General features: G+C 68.1%; 1 protein-coding gene across 1 annotated transcript; it reads right to left on the bottom strand.

Moving 5' to 3' along the window:
• Nucleotides 1–9817: 9817 nt before the first annotated feature.
• Slco4a1 (solute carrier organic anion transporter family member 4A1) lies at nucleotides 9818–20774 on the bottom strand. Its single transcript, XM_048349706.1, is given in 21 exon segments — nucleotides 9818–9967; nucleotides 10944–11041; nucleotides 11044–11091; nucleotides 11348–11412; nucleotides 11565–11587; nucleotides 11589–11641; nucleotides 11644–11737; nucleotides 11830–11964; nucleotides 11966–11996; nucleotides 14573–14768; nucleotides 15041–15047; nucleotides 15049–15102; nucleotides 15104–15197; nucleotides 17381–17457; nucleotides 17459–17493; nucleotides 17898–18019; nucleotides 19316–19406; nucleotides 19892–20036; nucleotides 20038–20340; nucleotides 20342–20368; nucleotides 20370–20774. Coding segments are annotated over 21 exon segments (2166 nt in total). The 5' UTR covers nucleotides 20694–20774; the 3' UTR covers nucleotides 9818–9823.
• Nucleotides 20775–22009: the final 1235 nt, after the last annotated feature.

Below are 22009 nucleotides of genomic sequence, written 5' to 3'. Positions count from 1 at the left end.
AATCCTGAGGTCAGGGTTTGAAGCCAGCCAGGACACGAAAATCCTTGAGATTCCTATTTTCAATGAATCACCAAAAAGCCAGAAGCGGAGGTGCAGCTCCAGCCTTAAGCAAAACAAAACAAAACAAAACGAAGGGACAAAGCCCAGGCCCTGAGTTCGAGCCCTTGTATTGGCACCGACCGTCCAGCTGCCGCTTGGGAAGGACATGGGGCGGCTGGGCGGAGAAGCAGAGGCCAGCCGTGAGCTGGAGAGCACAGAAGCCGGCCGGGGCCGGGGCCGGGGCTCAGGGTGGCCCCCAGGACGCCTAGGGTGGCCCCCAGGACGCCTGGCGTGGCCTCTCTACCCGGCAGTGTAGACCTTCGCCCCGGAAGCCAGCGGGCACAAGGGGGCTCGGGGGCATGGCAACGTGTCTCCTCACCAGCTCCTCTGCGGGGAAGTGAATGGCAAATCTGAAATGGTAACGGGGTGCCCCCCCCCCGGTCGTGGGGTGGGGAAGGGAGGTGAGAGTGGTCGCGGCCTCTCCTTCCTGGTAGAATTCTCCAGCACCGGGGCCTCCTGCCACCTGAGTGAGCACGGGCAGACAGGGCACGCGTTCAGGGCCGAGGGGGGTCTGGGGTGAGTGGGGCTGAGACTGAGGTCAGGGGTGCACTGGGGGGATGCTTGTCAAGGATCAGGGGTAAGACCTGCACGGGCAAACCCCAATGCTCAGTAAGTCGTGTGGAGAGTGAAGGGTCCCGGGGGGGGACCCCCAGAGGGGAGGACCTGGGGGAGAGGGGGGACCCTGGAGGGAAGGGTCCCGGGGGAGTGGGCAGGCCCAGAGGAAAGGGGCTCGGTGGAGTGGGGGGGACCCCGGAGGGAAGGGTCACGGGGAGGAGGGTGGTGGGGGACTTGGGAGCAAGGCCCAGGAAGGAGCCCTTGCAGCCCTGGCCGGCGCCCGCGGGGGGGGGGGGGGAGGTCCCCAGCTCAACCCGCCCTCCCCCGCGTCGCGTCTGCCTCCAGAGGAGCTGCGTTTTGGTCAGGGCGAAGCTCTGGAACGCGGCGTTGAGTCACACCATGTCATTAGTGGAGCCGCAGCTCCAGCCGCGCGGCGACGGCTCCGCAGATCGCTAGTCAGCTGCCGTCTGTCACGGGGGGGGGGGGGGGGGGCTGCCCACCGAGACACACAGCTCGTTTTCCCCAGAAAGTCTGTGGGCGACCGACCCGCCGGTGGAGATGGTCTGCCCCACGCGGGCGGCCAAGTTCACCAGCCCCCTCCCACCCGACGGCTCAAGTCCCAGAACGCTTCCCTCCGGGAAGGGGGTCCCCACAGACCCCAGCCCCACCCCGCAGCCGAAGAGCCTGAGACAGCCCACGGGAGGGCCACGGGGGAGGGGCACACGGGGAGGGGGAGGGAGGAGGGAAGAGAGAGGGGGAACATTTGTTTCTGTGCCCCATAACTGCAGCCCAGGAGGGGAAGCGAGGGGGAGGAAGAGGGAAGGGAGGGTGAGAAGGGGGAGGGAGAAGGGGCAGGAAGGAAGGAAGAAGGGAGGAGGGGGCAGGGAAGGGAGGACGGTGGGGAGAGAAAGGGAGGAGAGGAAGGGAAGAGGGGGAGGGCTGCTTTAGCTCCCTGGAGGAGTCTGGGGCGCCCCCCCCATCAGGATTGCCATCATGGGTCTGCTGTGGGACACAGCCCCTCCCCCGTAGCCTCCTGCTCCCTCCCTTCCTCCTGGCCCTCCCCCCTCCTCCCTCCTCCCTCCTGAGCACCCAGCCCCTCCTCCCATCCCTCCTCCACCCCCTGCCTGCCCACTCCTGGTCCTCGCTTGCTTCCTTGACAGCGCACGGGGACGCGGCTGGGAAGAGGGGGCCCTGGGGCTAATTAGGCTCCTAATTAGTGACTTCCAGGTGTGGTAATTGCCCTGCGGCCGGCCGCTGCCGCCTTCATCAGGGCTCCTCCTCGGCTCTCCTGGAAATAAACGACTGGGCGGAGAGCCAGCGGCGGGTCTGAGGACTGGGGGGTGGGGCGCACGCTGGGGCGGGCGGGCGCCCCGGGCTCAAGCCCCCCCCCCCCACATTTGGCAGGTCTCTCCCCGAGGGACTGCCAACCTGCAGCCTCTAACTCAGCGAGAGACGCCGGCCGTGGGCAGAAGCGGGGACGCGCCGGTGCCGGCACCCCGTCGATGCTGCCGCAGGGGTGGGGACCGAGGAGGCTGGGGAAAGGCCCGGGGGCCTGGCGGGCCCCACCCGACGTGTGGCCGCCGCGGGGGTCGGCCGTCCGGGCTCCGCTTCTCCCCACTGAACAAGAACGGCCCGGCCCGTGGTTCTTCCACAGACACCTGCGTGTCCTAGAAACCAGGCCTCGGTCCTCAGCCTCCGCAAAGCCAAGCGCTGGGGCGTCGTCCCGTGTGGGAGGTGGGAACGGCCCGGGCCCCCCGCCATCCCACTGTGCCATCGGAGGGAGACGGGGAGCGCGTGGCCACGCGTGTCACGACACGGGGGATTCTCCACGGACCTTCCTGCCATGCCGCGCTCTCCTGTCACTGCGACACTGCGACCCCACGACCCCACAGCAGCAGGCCCCCCGCAGGGCAAGGGGGGACCCCACAGCAGCAGGTCCCCCGCAGGGCAAGGGGGGACCCCACAGCAGCAGGCCCCCCGCAGGGCAAGGGGGGACCCCACAGCAGCAGGCCCCCCGCAGGGCAAGGGGGGACCCCACAGCAGCAGGCCCCCCGCAGGGCAAGGGGGGGACCCCACAGCAGCAGGCCCCCCGCAGGGCAAAGGGGAGGCCTGCGGCTTCTTCCACCCAGTGACAGGTGGAGCGGGCGGCCCCCCCGGGGGCGTCCCGAGAGCCTGGGGCCTGAGCCCCACACAACTGGGGATCCATGGTGAAGTTATGAATTAAACACAGCAAAATGTAATTACTGTGGGAGCCAGCTGAGAACAAAATGGGTTATCCTACAACAGCCATTAAGTTGTTTTCACATGCGCGTGTCTAATGTGCTGCTGATTACAATCAATCTGCGTGCAAATCATCAGTGAGGGGGTCCTCCCGTTCCTCTCCTCCCCCCCCCCCCCAGCTGGCCCAGGGCTGCCCGGCCACTCCGAGTCCTCATCTGCCCACACCACCTGTGTCATTTCAGGAACCACCAAGCTCCACCATCAAACCAGGAAGGGCCGGTGCTGGGGTGACGAGGTGAGGCCCCGAGGCCCCGGCGCTCGCTGCCCACCCCAGCAGACCCTCGGTGAGCGCCAGCGGAGTGCCAGGCACCGCATGGGGTGGGCCAACAATTTGGGCCGACGGTCAGACATGGCAGACATGGGCGTTCTTCATGTTCTTAGAAGATGGTGGGCACTTGGGAGAAGTCTGAGTGCTAGAACACAGCCAGGGGAGTTCCTACACCGGAGACGAGCTGTGAACTGCAGTTCTGCCCAAATTATAGCTGTGAGATTCCTGGGAAGCAGGAACTGTGTATGCAAAGGCCCTGGGGCGGGCAGGTATGTGTGTGGGGGTAGCAGACTGACTAGGAGAGACTGTGTGTTTCCGGAAGGACCGGGGGACAGATGGTCACTTCAGCAGATAGGGGTGGCCAGGCTGCTTTTCAGGATCCCTCTGGCTGTGGATTTCAGACTAGGATTGTAGGCATGTGCTGTTGGTCCCTGGCTTGCATCTGGTTGTTTTTGTTTTTGTTGAGATAGAGTCTCACTGTATAAACCAGGCTGTCCTTGATCACATGATCTTCATGCCTCAGTCCCTCAAGTGCTAGGATCACAGGCCTGTACCATCAGATCAGCTTGAGTCCCCTCCCCCTTTTAGTGTTGGGGATGGGAGCCCAAGGCCCTTCCCAGGCTGGGCAAGTCTTCTGCCTCTGAGCCACCCCCCCCCCCCAGCCTTTTGGTCAATCTTGAGATCTCACCCCTGCCGCTGTCGAAAGCCACAGAGAGCCCAGCAGCCTGGAGGCTCCCCCCTGCCTTCTTCCGGTCCTGGGATGCTGCCTGTCTTCCCCGCAGGGGTAGCCTGGAGGAGCCCCCGCTGTCCTGGCTCCTCCGAGGCTCTCTCGGGTGCGGAGGAGGCCAGGCTTTGGACGGGGGCTGAGGAGATCCAGGGAGTGAACGGCGTCCAGGCATCTGCTGGGCACGATACCGCGGGACTCAGCATGTCCTGGGCAGGGTGGGCTCCGAGGCCAAGCCAGACCAGTGTCCCCTGCACTGCGAGTTGTGCGCTGTCATTGGGAGGACCTTCAGCCAGCCAGTCTGCATTAGAGCCAGGCAAGTCCCCAGCAGGCCAGGTGGGGGGACCCAGAACCAGGGCACAGCCGGGCCACCGGACCCTAGTGGAGGGCCACAGTGAAGGAAGCAGGCCTCCCGGAGTCTGGGGCAAAAGTAGCTCAAATCTCACTACCTCCGGGGCCAGAGACAGGCCCAACATCCAGAGCCCATCAGCTTGGAGTTAATACACGTGAGCCAATCCGCTTGCAGCTGAACATTCATGAACCAATCAGCTTGTGTCTTGATTGCTGGTGGCCAAAGCACTGGGTGGTGTGGGCCATGGGGGCCGAGGGCACTGCCCAGCCTTCTCCTGATGCCCACAGTTCGGGTTCTTCTCCCATCCCCGGGCACGAGGGCGCAGCCGCCGGCTCCCCGCAACCCTGTGTCTGTCCTCACATCACATGCCTGAAGTCTGCCCCCCGCCCCCCCCCCAGTGCCTCCCCTCCTGGCTCCGGCTGGCTGGCTGGACACCCCCGGCCCCTCGGGGGTCTGCCCGATGCCACCTTGCTGATGGCTGGGCTCCACGTGATGTTTCATTTTGCTTTCAGTGGCGCGGTGCTATTTTCAGTGTGTGTTTCAGGCTTAGAGACAAATCTGCAGGGGTCACAAGAGGCCTTCCTGCCGGCGGGGTGTTTGACTGTCCTGATGGCTGTAAGTGGCGTGCCACAGTGAGTGTCTGTGCGCATGGTGGCTGTCCCTGGACGTGGGGACCACTGCTGGACATGATGAATGTCCATGGACGTGGCAGGTGGCATCACTGGGTGTGGTGGGCGTCTGGGGACGTGGCGGGTGGCATCACTGGGCGTGTGACTCACTGCTGCTCCCAGGTTTCTCGAGGGGCTCGGGAGCCTCGAGAGCTCTGTGTGGCGTGTGACAACCCTGAGGTGAGTCCCTCCAGCCAGCCGGAACTCAGAGCCGTGACGGGGCTGGGAGTCCCGCTCGAGCGTCCACGGAGCTCCAGGCCTATTCTTAGGGTGGCCTCTCCCGCCCCCTGGTGGCCTCAGGGGAAAGTCGCCCCGGGCGGGCCCCCCGGAAGGCCAAGCACAGGCCGTCCGTGCATCCAGGTGAACGTGGTGTGCAGGTAGCGGGGAGGCTGGCCGCGCCTGGCTGGGGGTCTGTCGGGGTGCTGCCACGGCCAGCAGGATGGGGTGCAGGCGGGCGGCTCCTCCACAGGGGACGTTTGGGTGTCGGCCTCTCAACGGCACACAGACAGATGAGACCGGGGAGTGGGGAAGTGTATGCTGGGCATTTGGGGTGCGGATACAACAATGGCGGTGGACTCGGAGGCCCCCGGCAAGCTGGGCAGAGGCAGGGAGGGCCCTGGGGCCTCTCTGGGGAACGAGGGGCTGACAGGGAGCCCTGCTGGCAGCCTGGCGGGCGCCGGAGCCTGGCCCAGAAACGGGGGCGCACGGCCGCTGCCTGAGGAGGCCATGTCCCTGGTGAACCCCCTATGCACGCAGCCCACGGGGGGGACGGGCTTCCCCCCTCCCCCGCGCCTCCGCATCACTAGGAGCCGGGAGAAGGCAGAGCAGGGCTGGCTGAGGCTCAGCTGCTGGCCCTGCAAAGCCACGACTGCTGCTTGGAAAGAGGCCCCAAAGCACAGCACTCTGGCATTTTCTAGCAAGCAGCGGGGCATGGCCATGTGGCGAGACGGTGCCTCACTTGCTCACTCCCAAGGGCCTGGCCGGGCCCTCCTCTAGATGTGGGCTGCCGGTCACAGGTGTCATGGGGCCGGGGGGGGGGGGGACACAGGGGGAGGGGCCTGTGAGTTCTCTGGTGTGTGTCTCTGTGCTGCGCTGTGTGTCTGAGTGTCTGTGTGTCTCTGATTGTGTGTGCGTGTGCCTGTGTTTATGTGTGTCTATCTGTGTGTACTATCTTTCTGTGTGTCTGTGTGTATGTCTGTGTATCTCTCTGTGTGTCTGTCTGCGTGTCTATCTGTGTGTCTGTGTATCTCTCTGTGTGTCTGTGTTTCTGTGTATCTGTGTGACTGTATGTGTATCTCTCTGTGTGTCTCTCTGTGTATCTCTGTCTGTGTGTCTGTGTCTCTCTGTGTCTCTCTGTGTCTCTCTGTGTATCTCTGTGTATCTCTGTATCTGTGTGTCTCTGGGTATCTCTGTGTGTCTCTCTGTCTCTCTGTGTATCTCTATGTGTCTATCTCTGTATCTCTGTGTATCTCTGTGTGTCTATCTCTGTGTATCTCTGTGTGTCTCTATCTCTGTGTGTCTCTCTGTCTCTGTATATCTCTGTGTGTCTCTGTGTATCTGTGTGTCTCTGTGTATCTCTGTCTGTCTCTGTCTCTGTGTATCTCTGTGTATCTCTGTGTGTCTCTCTGTGTTATCTCTGTCTGTGTGTCTCTCTGTCTGTTTCTCTGTGTGTATCTCTGTGTGTCTATCTCTCTGTGTATCTCTGTGTCTCTGTATCTGTGTGTCTGTGTATCTCTGTCTGTGTGTCTCTGTCTCTGTGTATCTCTCTCTGTGTCTCTCTGTGTGTCTCTCTGTGTATCTCTGTCTCTGTCTCTGTGTCTCTCTGTATGTCTCTCTGTGTATCTCTGTCTGTGTGTATCTCTGTGTATCTCTGTCTGTGTGTCTCTCTGTATATCTCTCTCTGTATGTCTCTCTGTGTCTCTCTGTCTCTGTCTCTCTGGGCTGAGCAGTGCCTGGCTCTCACGACCTGCATGATGACCAGGATGGAAGGGGCTGTGGGGCTGGTGGGGAGGTGGTGGGGAGGTCTGGGGCTCTTCCTCTTCCCCTGGGCTGTGGTGCTGAGGGTGGGGGGGAGGGAAGCACTCCCGCTGGCTTTGCCCACTGGATTGTCACCCAGGCAGGTACTTGTTCCAATGAAGCTATGGTTTTGAAGATAGGATTTTGTTTTTTTTTTTGTTTTTTTTGGCCAGTCCTAGGCCGTGAACTCAGGGCCTGAGCACTGTCCCTGGCTTCTTTTTTGCTCAAGGCTAGCACTCTGCCACTTGAACCACAGTGCCACTTCTGGCCATTTTCTGTATATATGGTGCTGAGGAATCGAACCCAGGGCCTCATGTATACGAGGCAAGCACTCTTGCCACTAGGCCATATCCCCAGCCCTTGAAGATAGGATTTTACAAACCTTTCATCCCAGCTGTATTGGTCCGACCCTGCCTGAGGGCAGAGGAGGGGGCGAAGGAGCCTGAGAGTGAGGACCAAGGCCGGCCAGCAGCGGCAGATTGAGGACATGGGTGGGGGAGCCCTGGGTCAGTCCCCAAGACGAGGCAGCTTTCCGGGGCAGGTATCCTCTGGCCAAGTCCCCTTCCCTCCCACCTGGGGTGCCCTGGAGGGGCTCTTACCACACCCACACAACAGGCAGTGGGGGCGCCCTGCCCCGCCCCACCCCACCCGCTGGCAGGTGCTCAGACAGTGCTGTGGTCCACCCCCAGGGCTGTTGCTTGTTTCTCGTTGGCGGCTTTGTCCCATGCCCTGACACTTCCTAGGACAGGGAGAGGGGGCCCCACTCTTGTGTGTGGAAATCCCCCAACAGAGCCGAGGGAGGAGATGTGCCAGCTGAGGAGGGGCCCGGGCACACCCCAATGCACACACACAGATTTGGGGGGGCCTGTGGGCCACTCAGACCCACTGCTGCTAGGGAAGTGTAAACCGAGATCGCGAGTCACTTGGTCCTTACGGTTTGGGTTTCGTGTGGACTTGCGTGGATATATGGTCCTTATGGTTTGGATTTCGTGTGGACTGGCGTGGACATATTCATATTCTTTGTACTCTCTGGCCCAGGTCCCGGAGGCCCTGGCAGCAGGAGGCGCGGCCCGGCCCGGGTGCTGGCTGGTAGCCTTCCTCCTCGCAGCCAGCTCTAACTTCCGGCCTGGACCAGCGACCGGCTCCCGTGGGCTGGGGTCTCGTGCTGTACCACCGCGTCCGTTCTCTGCCTGTCGGCAGCATGGGAGAGGCTGCCGGGGGAAGGGAGGAGTGACGAGGGCCCAGCCACAGGCCCCCCGGAGGACCCCGTCACCGGGGCGGCCCTCATGTGCACCCCTGGCGTGGTCCTACCCCGGACCTCCGCACTGGGTGATTCTGTGACTCAGTGTCCCTTCCGCCCTCAGGTCTCTGCTCAGATGCTCCTTTCCCGGCAGCCTCTCCCTGCCCTTGCCCGGGACAGAGGGAGCCCTGGCCGCCCGGCCGCGCTTCTTTGGGCCACACTGCTGTGGGAACTCAGGCTCCCCTGGGCTCAGAGAACAGGACTCCACCCCGCTGGGGTGAGACAGGGCTGCTGGTGCCGCTGTTCATGTATTCCCGAGCGCCCCCCCCCCCTCCAGCAAGGTGTGTCACACACGCAGATACACACGCTCACACGTGCACAGCCTTGTTTGCAGATGGCCACCTGGGTGCCGCCTTGTGTCCGCTGTCCAGCCCTGAGGGCCCCAGCTGCGCCCACTGCCGCGTCCCAGGGCTAAGGCACCGGGAGGCATCAATACCTGGGGAGGGGGCGTCAGATCGACTCCAGCTCAGAGTAGAGCAGAGGCCAACTCCATCTCCACTAAGCTCCCCGAACCCCACCCAGGGAAGCTCCCCTTGATTATGGTAAGTTATGTAAATTGACCACCTGAGGCCTGGGAGCTTCAAGGCAGCCTGTGCCCTCCCATGAGTGGGCGTGTCCACCTGACGTCAAATCCACGCGCCAATTCTAACTAGAACAATAGGTTGGTTCAAACAGATACTATGAGACAGACTAACTCTATTGGCCAGCTGCGTGCGGCCTAGCACGCGCTGTAAGTGCTGCATCCTCATTGGCCGCCTGTGTGTGGCAAGTTTGGCTGGGATGTTGGCCACACACGCACGCGGTTCCAGCTCCGAGTCTGGGCCTCGACCCTGCCCACGTGGTCGGCAGCTTCGGCTCCCGAGTCTGGGCTGTGACCAAGGCCGGTCGGTTGGCTTTTTGTTCACTTTTTACTTCCCCAATAAACCCATCTTTTTATCATCTTGTAGCTGGAGACTGTGTGGTAGACTCTTGGGGGAACCGGGAATCCCCTCCCTTGGGGGGGACCCCGTTTCATTGTAGCGAACCCCCACTTTACTTCACCGGGCACTTCCCCACGCCACCCAACTGCAAGTTCATAGGAGCGAAGGACACACTGCACAAGAACGTGTATTTTAAATAGTAAAATATATTTACATACGCGGTTTTACCGGAGGATACACAGACACGCTGCCGGGTGCAGGACTCCGCCCGGGCTGGAGTTTGCCCCGACAAACACCACGTCACCAGGTAGAGACGAACCCCATAGGCACGGAGATGTGAAATGTGGGTCCACAAACAGCTATGTACACAGCTGCCCTCCACAGCCCAGCCCCGAGCGCGGGAGGCGGCAAGTCCAAGCACAGCAAGTGGGCTGACGAGATCCGGCCCCCATCAGGGGACGTGCAGGGGGTCAGGGCCAGCCCAGGCCAGGAAGGAGCCATGTGTGGGGGTGTCCCACGTCCCGTCCCCTCGCTGCCTTGAGGCTCTGGCTCTCCCAGCCCCCAGAATCCACAGGAGCCCGCCCCGGCTCGTCCGCCCTCCCGAGGCGGGGGGCTGCTCTCGGGGGCAGGGGCGGGGCGCGTCAGACGCGGCTCTGCAGCTGCGGGTCGGCGGGGCCGTCGGAGGCGGAGGACTGGCTAGGCAGGGAGGTATCCAGGCCGTCGGAAGAGCCCGACGGGGACTTGTACAGGAAACAGGCCGTGGTGAAGAAGAGGAGGCCGAGCACCTGGGGAGACACGAGGCTGCTGGGCCCACACCCCCACCCAGGCCCCCTCGGGGCGAGCCTCATCGGCCAGGGCCGGGATGACATCGGGTCATCCGCACGAGGCCCCGCCCCGCCATGCCCCGCCCCGCCTCTCCGGGCACCAGGCGACCGGCAGCCTGCAGGCCGCGCACCCCCTCCCGGGTCTAAGCGCAGGCGGCACGTGAGACCCCCGTGTCCACGATCTGCCTGCTGCCCGTGGCCCGGGCCTTGCGGGGGGGGGGGTCCCCTCACATGAGCCCCCGCGTCTGTGCTGGCAGCCAGGCCCCGCCCCGCCCCCGCTGGGTGTCGGCGGCCATCGCCCGGCCCTCGGTGCCCATCCAGGGCTGTGCCCCGCTGTTCGCTTTCCGGGCCCCTCTGCCACGGGTGGAGGTGGCACTCAGAGGGCTGTTCCCACCGCTGCACGGCGGTCCCAGGCTGAGGAATCTCGGGGAGCCCAGCTGTACCTGCTTCTAACATCACCACCCCAGCGAGCGCCCTTGCAGCCGCGGCCTGCGTCTCGGGACGCGCTCGTCTTCACCCCCCCCGCCCCCCGCGCCCTCCTCCAGGGCCACAGCACCCCTCTTCCAGTCCCCAGCCAGTGGGGCCTCTGCGCGCTGTGGGTCCTGGGGTCGGGGCTCCCAGCGCATTTGCTTGACAGGGAGTTTCCCACAGGAGCTGGACAGGGAGGGCTGGGCCGAGAAGCTCTAGAATGTCAACACACACGCGTGCGTGCATACACACATACATACACACGTGCGTGCGTGTGCGGCACGGCCTGCAGGATAGTGACACCCAGGGACCCCAGCAGACAGGGGCCCAGCCGGGTGCCGCCCTTCCCCACGGGAGCCATTCCGCACCTCTCCGGGCCTCCCCCCGGCCGGGGGGCGGCGCCCCGCGGGGCCCAGCTGTCCCCCGCCTCCCTCGTGCCGGTCTGCAGAGGCCCCTCGCCGAGCCTCACCTTGTAGGAGAGCCCCGCGGTGAGCATGTAGCGGCTCATGGCTGCGTTCTGGTACACGAAACAGGAGCCCTGCTGGCCACACTGGTCTTGCCACAGCAGCAGGCCTTGTCGATCACCCAGCCGAAGGCGATGGGCCCGGGGATGCTGCCTGCGGAGGGAGTTTGCTCAGCGACTGGGCAGGAATGACGGGGGACGGTAGGACCGGGCAGCGGGAGAGACCCAGACCTGTGGGCTCCGAGGGAGGGGGCGTCGGCCACCTGTCCCTGGGGGGCACGGGAAGGAAACACTCCGGGCCCTTCTAGCGGGCGGCCAGGGAGCGGGGCCCTTCCCAGCCTCAGGCTGGCGGGCCCAGGGCTCGGCGGGGAGCCACGGGTGCGCCCACGGCTTCCTGCGAGGCACGGTACCTAGCGTCCGGACCACGATCCACTGGATCCCGAGGGCGAAGGACCTCTGCCGGTCACGGACGCACCTGCGAGGAGACGGCAGCGTCAGCGCCGGGGGAGCGAGCTGCACACCCGGACTCCCCCTGGCCCCTGGCGGCCCTCGGGGACAGGCCCGGGGACCCCACCCGCCAGCGTCCGCCGAGCGCCACCTGCCGGGGCCGCAGGACGCAGTGCCTACCGGAGCGTGGCGGTCAGCGCGGGGGATGCTGCTGAGGAAGGTGAAGACGATTACGACGAACACCAGGACCAGAAGAGGGGCTTTCTCTGGCAGGCCGAGGCGCACTTCCCTGCCGTAGCGTTGCCCCAGCCAGAGGGAGCGCTCGAAGGGACACAGCTGCAGTCCCGGTACACCTGAGGAGCCCAGCGACAGCGCGGGTCACGGGCGGCCCCGGCGGCCCGTCCCCAGCCGGGCGGGGCGGGGTGGGGGGGGGGGGCACACTCACCTTCCCGCCCCGGGGGCCCGAGGGCGCGGCCCGGGCGCAGCCCGCGTGGCAGGGGGAGTAGTACATGAGGCGGTCGGAGCCGCACACGGGGCTGTAGTGCTCGGGCCGGCAGCCGCAGGCCTCGTTGCACCCGGCCCGTCAGGTTGAGGCGCCCCTGCTGCCAGAGGCTGCGGGAAGACGGGGGGCCGGGGTGAAGCCAGGCCCGGGGGGACCGGGGGACCGGGGGACCCCGGGGCGGCCCGGGCCTCGGCTCCCCGCCCCAGCCTGGGCGGGCACACCCAGAGGCCACCCGCGGTGCCGCTCCAGGGCAGCCCGCCCGTGCTGTGCCCACCGAGCCACCCACCCCCTCCCGCTCAGCACCCCCACCCGCCCTCCTGCTCTGCTGCCCGTCCCACCCACCGCCACCCCACCCGCCCTCCCCGCTCCGCTGCCCGTCCCACCCTCACCGCCCACCACCCCACCCGCCCTCCCGCTCTGCTGCCCGTCCCACCCTCCCGCCCACCACCCCACCCGCCCTCCCCGCTCTGCTGCCCGTCCCACCCTCCCGCCCACCACCCCCACCCGCCCTCCCGCTCTGCTGCCCGTCCCACCCTCCCGCCCACCACCCCACCCGCCCCTCCCGCTCTGCTGCCCGTCCCACCCCCTCCCGCTCACCACCCCCACCCGCCCTCCCGTCCACCACCCCCACCCGCCCTCCCGCTCTGCTGCCCGTCCCACCCCCTCCCGCTCACCACCCCACCCCGCCCTCCCCGCTCACCACCCCACCCCGCCCTCCCGTCCACCACCCCACCCGCCCTCCCCGCTGCTGCCCGTCCCACCCCCTCCCGCTCACCACCCACCCGCCCTCCCGCTCACCACCCCACCCGCCCTCCCCGTCCACCACCCCCACCCGCCCCTCCCGCTCTGCTGCCCGTCCCACCCTCCCGCTCACCACCACCCCACCCGCCCTCCCCGCTCTGCTGCCCGTCCCACCCTCCCGCCCACCACCCCACCCGCCCTCCCGCTCCGCTGCCCGTCCCACCCTCCCGCTCACCACCCCACCCGCCCTCCCGCTCTGCTGCCCGTCCCCACCCTCCCACTCACCACCCCACCCCGCCCTCCCACTCTGCTGCCCGTCCCCACCCTCCGCCCCCACCACCCCCACCCGCCCTCCCGCTCTGCTGCCCGTCCCACCCTCCGCTCACCACCCCACCCGCCCTCCCGCTCCGCTGCCCGTCCCACCCTCCCGCCCACCACCCCACCCGCCCTCCCGCTCTGCTGCCCGTCCCACCCTCCGCCACCCCACCCGCTGTCGCCGACTCCTCCCTCCGCGCCCACCCCACAGCGGGTGCTGGAGATGCTCAGGACCAGCCTCATCCACAGCGGCCCCCCACAGTCCAGGCCACCCTTTTCCTTCCTTGCGTCCAGCCAGGGCTGCCGTGCCGCCCCAGTGCTCCCCAGTGCAGTCAGGGCTGCCATGCCCCGCCCAGTGCTCCCCAGTGCTCCCCAGTGCAGTCAGGGCTGCCGTGCCCGCCCAGTGCTCCCCAGTGCTCCCCAGTGCAGCCAGGGCTGCCGTGCCCCGCCCAGTGCTCCCCAGTGCTCCCAGTGCAGCCAGGGCTGCCCGTGCCCGCCCAGTGGCTCCCCAGTGCTCCCCAGTGCTCCCCAGTGCTCCCAGTGCAGCCAGGGCTGCCGTGCCCGCCCAGTGCTCCCCAGTGCTCCCAGTGCAGCCAGGGCTGCCGTGCCGCCCAGTGCTCCCCAGTGCTCCCAGTGCAGCCAGGGCTGCCGTGCCCGCCCAGTGCTCCCCCAGTGCTCCCCAGTGCTCCCAGTGCAGCCAGGGCTGCCGGGCCCGCCCAGTGCTCCACAGGCTCATGGTGTGGGCACAGGTGTACCCAGGTCCAGGCCAAGCACTCGACCCACCTTCCCCAACTGGTGCCCTCACACCCCACTGCGTACGCGCGCGCGCGCGCACACACACACACACGTGTGCATGCCTCCCTACGCCCAGCTTGGCCTGAGGACCCTGTGTGCTAGGACTATGACTCCCTTTCTTAGAGAACACGGGGGTCAGACAGGGCTGAGCCTCTGGGTGGCCGAGAGCGGGGAGGAGGGGGAGTCTGAAGGGCTGGCCCGGGGGAGCGGGGAGGAGGGGGAGTCTGAAGGGCTGGCCCGGGGGAGCGGGGAGGAGGGGGAGTCTGAAGGGCTGGCCTGGGGGAGCGGGGAGGAGGGGGAGTCTGAAGGGCTGGCCCGGGGGAGCGGGGAGGAGGGGGAGTCTGAAGGGCTGGCCTGGGGGAGCGGGGAGGAGGGGGAGTCTGAAGGGCTGGCCTGGGGGAGCGGGGAGGAGGGGAGTCTGAAGGGCTGGCCTGGGGGAGCGGGGAGGAGGGGAGTCTGAAGGACTGGCCTGGGGGAGCGGGGAGGAGGGGGAGTCTGAAGGGCTGGCCTGGGGGAGCGGGGAGGAGAGGGAGTCTGAAGGGCTGGCCCGGGGGAGCGGCAGGAGAGGGAGTCTGAAGGGCTGGCCCGGGGGAGCGGCAGGAGAGGGCGTCTGAAGGGCTGGCCCTGCGGCGGAGCCCAGCCCACGCCCGGCCCTCCCGCAGGTCTGGGCGCTCACCTCCCCCGGGAGCCCAGCCCACGCCCGGCCCTCCCGCGGGTCTGGACGCTCACCTCCCCCGGGAGCCCAGCCCACGCCCGGCCCTCCCGCAGGTCTGGGCGCTCACCTCCCCCGGGAGCCCAGCCCACGCCCGGCCCTCCCGCAGGTCTGGGCGCTCACCTCCCCCCGTAGCCGGCCGTCACACCCGCCATGGGCACGTTCTCGCAGTGCGTGAGGAAGATGAAGAAGGCCAGCAGGCTGGTCAGCGTGCAGAGCAGGCAGAACCGGATGATGCCGGGGCCGCGGAGCTTGAACCTGTTCACCAGGAAGCCGCCCAGGAGCGTGCCGCCGCCTCCTGCTGGCACCACCAGGTACCCTGGGGGGCGGGGGGCGGGGTCAGGGGTCACCGAGCCGGGCCTGTGGCCTCCACCAGCAGGGGTCAGCCCAGCGTCCACGCGCTTAGCACGGCACCGCGGGGAGAAGGTCGGGGGCCGCGGGGCCGCGGGGAGCCCAGGCTTTGCTGACCCCGAGGGGCCTCGGGGTACGGGCTGTCCAGTCCCTGGGGACAGCCGGACCCAAGCCCTGCCCGTGACGCAGCGGGAAAGGGGACCTCCCCGCCGAGCGCCCCGAGACTCAACGCCCTCTCACCAAACAGGGGTGGCGGCCTCCGAGGCGCTCAGGCTGAACTGGGCCTCCAGGAACTTGGGGGCCGAACGTGGACATGCCGGCGATGAGCGTGGCCTCGGTGGCCCCGGCCAGGCAGAGCAGGATGAACGTGGGGTTCCTCAGGAGGAGCCAGATGGAGCTGAAGGGGGAGCAGAGGGGGGAGAAGCAGCAGCGGTCAGCGCGGGCCAGGCCCCCCGTCTCTCCGCTGAGCGCCAAGGGCGGGAGGGGGGGCGGGCGGAGCCGGGCACGGGCCCCGGCGGGGTCAGCCCACCCGGCCAGGCAGGCCGCTCTGCGGGCACCGCAGCTTCACGGGGCTCGATGGCCACGGCCGCTCCGACTGTGGGGACCTGAACCGAGAGACACAGGGGACTCAGCCCCCGGGGCTGCGCCAGGGCAGGGCCTAGAACTCAGAGCTTACAAGTCACTGCCACTGCCCAGTCCCCGGGGGAGAGAGATGCCTAAATCACCCCGGGGCTATTTCACCAGCGAGTCCACAGGCTCACCCCCCCCCCCAGGGGGCACGGCTGCGGCGGCCAGGCTCCCTCCCCGACCCCAGCACAAGTCACACGGCAGAGCTCAGGCCTCCCCGGCCCCCCCCCCCCGCTTTTACCACCCATAAACCAAGTCCTTTCTTGCGTATTGGTCAGGGGGCTTGAGCCAGGGCCTGGGTGCTGTCCTGGAGATAAGAATCTCGCACGCTGGTGGCTGGTGGCTCACGCCTGTAATCCGGGCTACTCAGGAGTCTGAGATTGGAGGATCATGGTTCAAAAGCCAGCCCGGGTAGGAAATTTCTATGAGACTTTTACCTCCAACTGACCACCAGAGAACTGGAAGTGGCGCTGTGGCTCAAAGTGGTAAGAGTACTCAGCCTTGAGCAAAAAAGAGCTCAGGGACAGAGCCCAGGCTCAGAGTTCAAGAGTCCACTCCGCGGCGCTTGAGCGCTTGTTCAAGCTCGGGGCCAGACCGGGCGTTTCTCCCGAGCCTCCAGCTCAGCCAGGGCTTAGGAGCAGAGGCGGGGTGCGGGGGGGCCCTTTGCTTTCTACGCCGGGCCTTGGCTCTACCAGGCCTGTCCCCCTCGCAGCCAGACGGGGGCCCCTCCCCTCCTCATCGCCTGGGTGGCGAGAAAGCGCGCTCTCCAACGTCTTAAAGGGGAGCAGAAGGACGAAACCAAGGTGCTCTCCGAGGAAGGAGGTGCAGGGAGCAAAGCCGCAGGGCCCAGGGCCCCCGACATGCCCGCCGGCACGGCCGGTGTTCATGCGGGAGGATGGCCGCCCCCTCCCCACACCCTGACACCTGGGGAGGTCAGGGGCAGTCCTGTCCGCGTTCTAACTAACCCCCGCCCGTCGGCCTGGGATTTGAATTCAGGGCCTGGTACTGGTGAGGCCCCCCCGCCCCCCACCGGCGAGGGCTGGGGTCCCGCAGGCCCAGGCGGCGGGCCTCTCCCGTGGCCGGTCCTCCGTGTGGGGCTGGCATGGGGCGGGAGACGCCCCGGTCGTCCTTCCCAGGCGGTGCCCAGCCCTGTTCGGCACGGGGAGAGGATGACCCGGGCGAGGAGCGCGCGCGCTCTGCTCTCAGCCCAAGCCGCAGATTGCTGGTCTGGGGGCCTCCGTGGAGGGTACGGGTCCCGGGAATCGCTAATCAGTAGCCAGGCTGGGAAATTCACTGTGCGCGATGCACCATGCCGGCCCAGGAGCCTGGGTGCTCCCTGGAACGAGGCCCACAGCAGGCGGTGCTCGCCACCCGGAGAAGCTCCGGGTCAAGCCGGCCACCCTGGTCCTGAGGCCCAGGCCAGCTCGCCCTCCTTGGTGGCAGCTTGTGACCCCCTGGGTGGCCCGTGGAGAAGGGCAAAGCCCCGAGGGAGACCTTCTAACCCCACTTCCAGCACGCCAACTCCCCTCCTTCCACAGAGGAGAGCCTGCTGTCTGCCAGGGGCTCCCCCGCCCCCCTGTGCCCTGCATCGAGGCCTGGCGGGCACCCCGTCACCAGAGCACTCCCAGGGGTGGCGCTAGGGGGGCCTGCAAGGGTCCCAGAGCCCAAGGCGTGCCGACCGCCCAAAGGCCACAGCGTCCTCGGAGGGTCTGCGCCCTTGGCCTGGGGGGCGGGGGGGTCTGCTGCTGGTGGGGAGAGCTCACCCTCGGGTCCCAGGAGCCTCGGGGGATTCTGGGACCCATCGCCTGGGGGAGGGGGGCTCTGCTGTTGCTCCCATGTTTTAGGGGTCAGTGTGTCAGGGCAGAGGTCCAGGGGCTGTGGTCTAGGAGACCATGGAGGGCTCACGAACCCCCTTCGTGGGGCCCCGCACCCCGCCACCCAGCAGGTCCTTACAGGGGCAGGTCTCTGACGGTTTTCCCGAAGGCGGGGCTGCTGGCCGCCTTGTGGCCCGCTGTCGTCAGCTGGTGTGTCCTCGGCAGCTCTCATGACCACGTAGCGCTGGGAGCCTAGGACAGAGCCGGCAGAGTCCCACGAGGCCAAGGCCTGTGAGGCCCGTCCTCTCCCCAGCTCCACGCCCCCCCCCCCCCCCCGCCGGCAGGGCTCAACACCCGCGTCTGATACGCTCGTGGGTCTGTGGCCCAAGAAGGGGGGCGGGGGCAGGACCCAGCGGGGTACCCGGGAGGAAGGGTGAAGAGGCCGCCTCGCGGGGCCAGCCCGGCCCCGCGCAGGGGTGGGGGCAGGCGAGGACCGCCGCACAGGAGGGCCACGTCTGCCCTGTGCGCGCCAGGGCCTTCCTCCGGTGGCCAGGGCCCTGTCCTCCGCCTCACTGGTAGAAACGGCCAGAAGGGAGGGGGCGGGGCCCGTCCCGTGTCCGCCCGGGAGGGGCGTCTGGGCTGGAGCAGGGGCCTACCTGGTAGCTGCCGGGGGTAGCCGAGGATGGGGATGGCAATGAGGAACGCCACGGTCCCCGCACCGAGGAAGCCGACCCACCAGGCGCCGACCCACAGCGGGCTCTCCGCGGTCAGCTTCGTCCTGTCGGGAAAGGAGGGGCCCGAGGTCATTCCTTGACCCGCCAGCGTCCTTCTCGGTAAACGGACAAGCGGGGGTGGCCGCTGGGCTCCTCTCCGAGCACCTCAAGCTCCCCGGGCCCGCGCCTCCCTGCCGACCAGATCCCCCCCTGGACGGCGACCGGGTCCGGGGGGGCGGCCCGTGGCTCAGGCCTCGCACGGGGGCGGGGCCCGGGAGGGAGGCCTCCGAGCCGGCCCACCGGTGCCAGGGGACAGGGTGGTGTCCCCAGGGAGACGGAGCTCGGGGACGAAGGGCTCAGCGGGCCCCGGCCGAGCGCCCCGCCCAGGGACCGTCAGGCCTGTGAGCGCCCAAGTGGAAAGAGAAGAAGGGGGAAGCCATCGGGAAGGCAGAGGCCGGGCAGGCCGTCGGGGGTGGGGGGGGAGGACAGGGCCAGGGCCGGCGGGCGGGCGGGAGACGAGAGCACGGAGGAGGTGGAGGGGAGGCGGGACGGCCGCCTCTCGCCCCGGTGCCGGGGGGAATGGCCGCAGCTGCCCCCAGGGCTAGGAGCGCCCTCGGCCTCCCCCGACCCACGTGGAAAGTGGGCACAGCGAGCGAAGCGTCCACACCCGGGGACACGAGCCCCAACCTACCTCCAGGCTCTGCGCAGAATGCGCACACTCGACCCCACATTCTCAACCCAGGGCCAGAGGTGGCTTTTGTGAGAGGGCAGAGACGGGGGCGCCATCTGCAGAGAGAGTCCCAAGGTGTAGCGGTGCCCACGACACAGAGCGGCCATCGGGAAGACGCCAGCAAGGGCCGCCCTCCTCACGCAGGCCAGGGCCTCGGCCGCCCGCACGGCCTGCGGGGCCGCAGTCGGCAAGAGCCCGCCCCCCCCCGCTCCCCTCCCCTCCCCTCCGCTGCCTCTCCCCCTCCTCCGTCCTCTGGCCCTCACGCTCTCCCTCGCCGGCTCGCGTTTCCAAGTGAGCATCACGCACGCAGGAAGACAAGGCAGCGAAAGGGAAGAATCTCCACGTGGTGGCGGGAAAGGGGTCGCGGGCTCACATGGGGAGCGCCGGAAAGCGCCTGGGCCTGACCGCCCCGGGCCCTCGGCCCTCCCTTCCTCCTCCGCTCCCCGTCTCCCCCCCCAGCTGGGCCCCCAAGGCTGCCCACCCACCGACCCGAGGCGCTCAGCCCAGGGCCACCCCCGATTCCTCCCGCGCCAGCCAGCCCACGCCGCAGGCGCCCCCGGTCAGAACTGCCTCTTGGGGGTTGCGGGGCCCAGGCACGGACATGGACGGGCGGACAGGCCCCGTCACTCACCGTTGGCCCATTTCTGTGTAAACGTTCAGCATGGCGCCTCCGATCAGGTAGCCGGCTGCGGGGCCCAGGATGGCGGCCGTGTAGAAGATGGCTGGAAGGCAAGCGCCGTGGTGGGCGTCCACCCCCGGAGCCCTCTGGAGCCCCCCGGGGGCCCTCCGGGTCCGGTCCACCGCACCCGGCTGGGCCGGTCTGACCTTCAGCCCTGCCAACCTAGGCGGGGCTCACGGGGGACAGGGGGAGGCGGGGCTCCGCGCCCTCGCTCATCAGCACGTAGGACCCCTTCCCAGTGGGTGGGAGGCTCCGTGCCGGCTCCCGCACCCCACCCCTTGCCCGAGGACCCAGGGCCGCGCCCCCGGTGGGGTCGGGTTTGGCCCGCGGGGCTTCCCTGGGAAGGCGGCGTCCCCCGAGGCGCCCTTTGGTGCTCTGAGGGAACAGGGCCGGCCTGCCGCCTCAGGAGGAGCTGGGGAGGCCACGGGAACCGCACGGCCGTGCCCCTCCAGACGCCCGCGGGCGCGCCCGGTGCCCGCCTCCGCCCGTCCCACCGTGCTCCCGCCCGCGCCCGCCAGCCCCGCTCACCGATATAGATGGGCGAGTAGCTGGACTTGACGTTCTCGTCCAGGTAGGTGACGCCCAGCGTGTAGAGGGGCGTGGCGCCCACCCCGTGCAGGAACTGGCCCAGCATGAAGACGAGCCGGTAGCCGGAGAGGCCCGGGGGCCCGGTGGGCACACGCCACGCTCTGGTTGGCCCGGCACACCCCCACGCCCGCGTCCGCCTCCACCTCGTAGCGGCCGGCCATGAAGTGGGGCAGCGCGAACACCAGCGAGCCGGCGCCCAGGACCAGGACGCCCCAGCCCAGCCAGCGCGGCTTGTGGCCGCTGCCCCCGAAGTAGCCGACGAAGGTGAGGCAGAGGCAGGCGGCGATGTCGTAGGAGCTGGCGATCAGCCCGCTCTCGTAGCTGTGCAGGTCGAAGCGCCGCTCGATGGAGGTGATGACGGTGTTGATGAAGCCGTTCACCGTCATCCCCTTGCAGGAAGGAGGCGGCGCACAGGAAAGAACAGGAAGCCCTTGGGGGTGTTGAAGGCCTGCAGGCAGCGGGGGGTGAAGCTCCTCCAGCCGCACAGCGCGCCCTGGCCCCCGGAGGACAAGCACCGCACCTCGCCGGCCCCGTGGCCGCCCCGCTTCCCGGCCGGGGGCCGGCACAGGGGCTGCAGGCTGCAGGCGTCCAGGGCACCGCGGCCCGCGGAGCGCGGGGAGGCCGGGGAGCCCCTGCTGTCGGGCGGGCTGGGGCCGCCCCCGTGCTCGGCGGCCGGGGGCTCGGCGAAGAGGAGCCGCGGCACCGACGGGAAGCGCCGGTCGCCCACCAAGTGCTGGGGCATCTCCGGGGGCGGTGGGGAGGGCGTGGGTAGCACAGCGGGAGGGAGACGCCGCGAGAGGCCGAGGGGAAGCCGCCGCCCCGTTCACTCTGCGAGAAGAACGACCAGTGAGCGACCCTGTGCCCCTCCTGCCCCGGCGGCTGTCCCGAGGCCCACCCGGGTCCTGGCGCGGGCCTTCCACCCAGCCCGTGACCGGGGCGGCCCCGCTGCGTGCCGGGGGACCACCCCCGCTGCGTGCCGGGGGGCCACCCCGCTGTGTGCCGGGGGGGCCACCCCACTGCGTGCCGGGGGGACACCCCGCTGCGTGCCGGGGGACCACCCCGCTGCGTGCCGGGGGGGGACCCACCCCGCCTGCCCCGAGGCGCCACCCGGCGGTCGTTAGGACTGTGCGAAGCGATGGCGCCGGGGCCCAGCCAGGACAGAGCCACGGGGCGAAGCCAGACACCACAGGACTGAGCCGGGCCCCGGCGCCCCCCTACCACCCTGAGCTGCATGGACAGGGCAAACACCCCAACAGTCCCCTCTGGGGGTGAACATCAGCCCAGCCCCGGTCTTCCTGAGAATCAACCAGCCATGCTGTGGCTCCTGCCCCATAGGAAGGTGCACCTTTGTTTCAGGGGTTAGAGGAAGTGACTGTGGACTGAAAGAACAGGACCAGAGCCCTACACGCGCTCAGTGCCGCCTCTGGAAACACAGTGCTCAGCCAGGCCCCCTCGGAGTCCCACTCGGGCCCACGACCCTGCCCGGGCTTTATCCACTCCGCAGGCTGGTGGCCAGCAGCCAGTCTGCGCAGTGCAACATCGGAGAGCACCCAAGAGGGACGACTTGTGGATCGTGGAAATGACATCCAAGTTCCCAAAGAAACCCAGCGGGGGCCAGGCCCCACAGACACAGAGGCCGGCAGCAACACTGTGCCCACACGCCAGGCCCCGCACACACGCCCGGTGCACCTGCCTGAGCCACGGTGGCACACGGGACCCAGCCAGGCCGGGGTGGGCACGGCAAAGCCACGCCGCGTACCGCTCACGACACTCGAGTTCCCACGTACAGAACGGCCCTGGGGAGCTGGGACCCACGCACGGGGAAGGCCGAGGCCAGCCTGCCACCTCGCCCTCCCTGGGCTCCTGGGCCCTGGCCTGAGGGTGCACAGGGTGTGGAGGAATCAGAGCGTGACGCCTTCCTAGCCAGCAAGGCGACAGAATGACTCCTACTTGAGAACTCACACGAGCCACCGGCGAAGACTCGTGGGGTCTCACGGCTCCAAACTCGCGGCTCTTCCCCTGGAGCTAAAAGCTCTGACCCAAGCGTATGAGGCTCCG

Source organism: Perognathus longimembris, chromosome 6 (genome assembly GCF_023159225.1).
Source record: "Perognathus longimembris pacificus isolate PPM17 chromosome 6, ASM2315922v1, whole genome shotgun sequence".
Lineage (NCBI taxonomy): Eukaryota > Metazoa > Chordata > Mammalia > Rodentia > Heteromyidae > Perognathus > Perognathus longimembris.
Note: the sequence above shows the minus strand (reverse complement) of the source record. Positions and strands in the feature narration are given on the sequence as shown.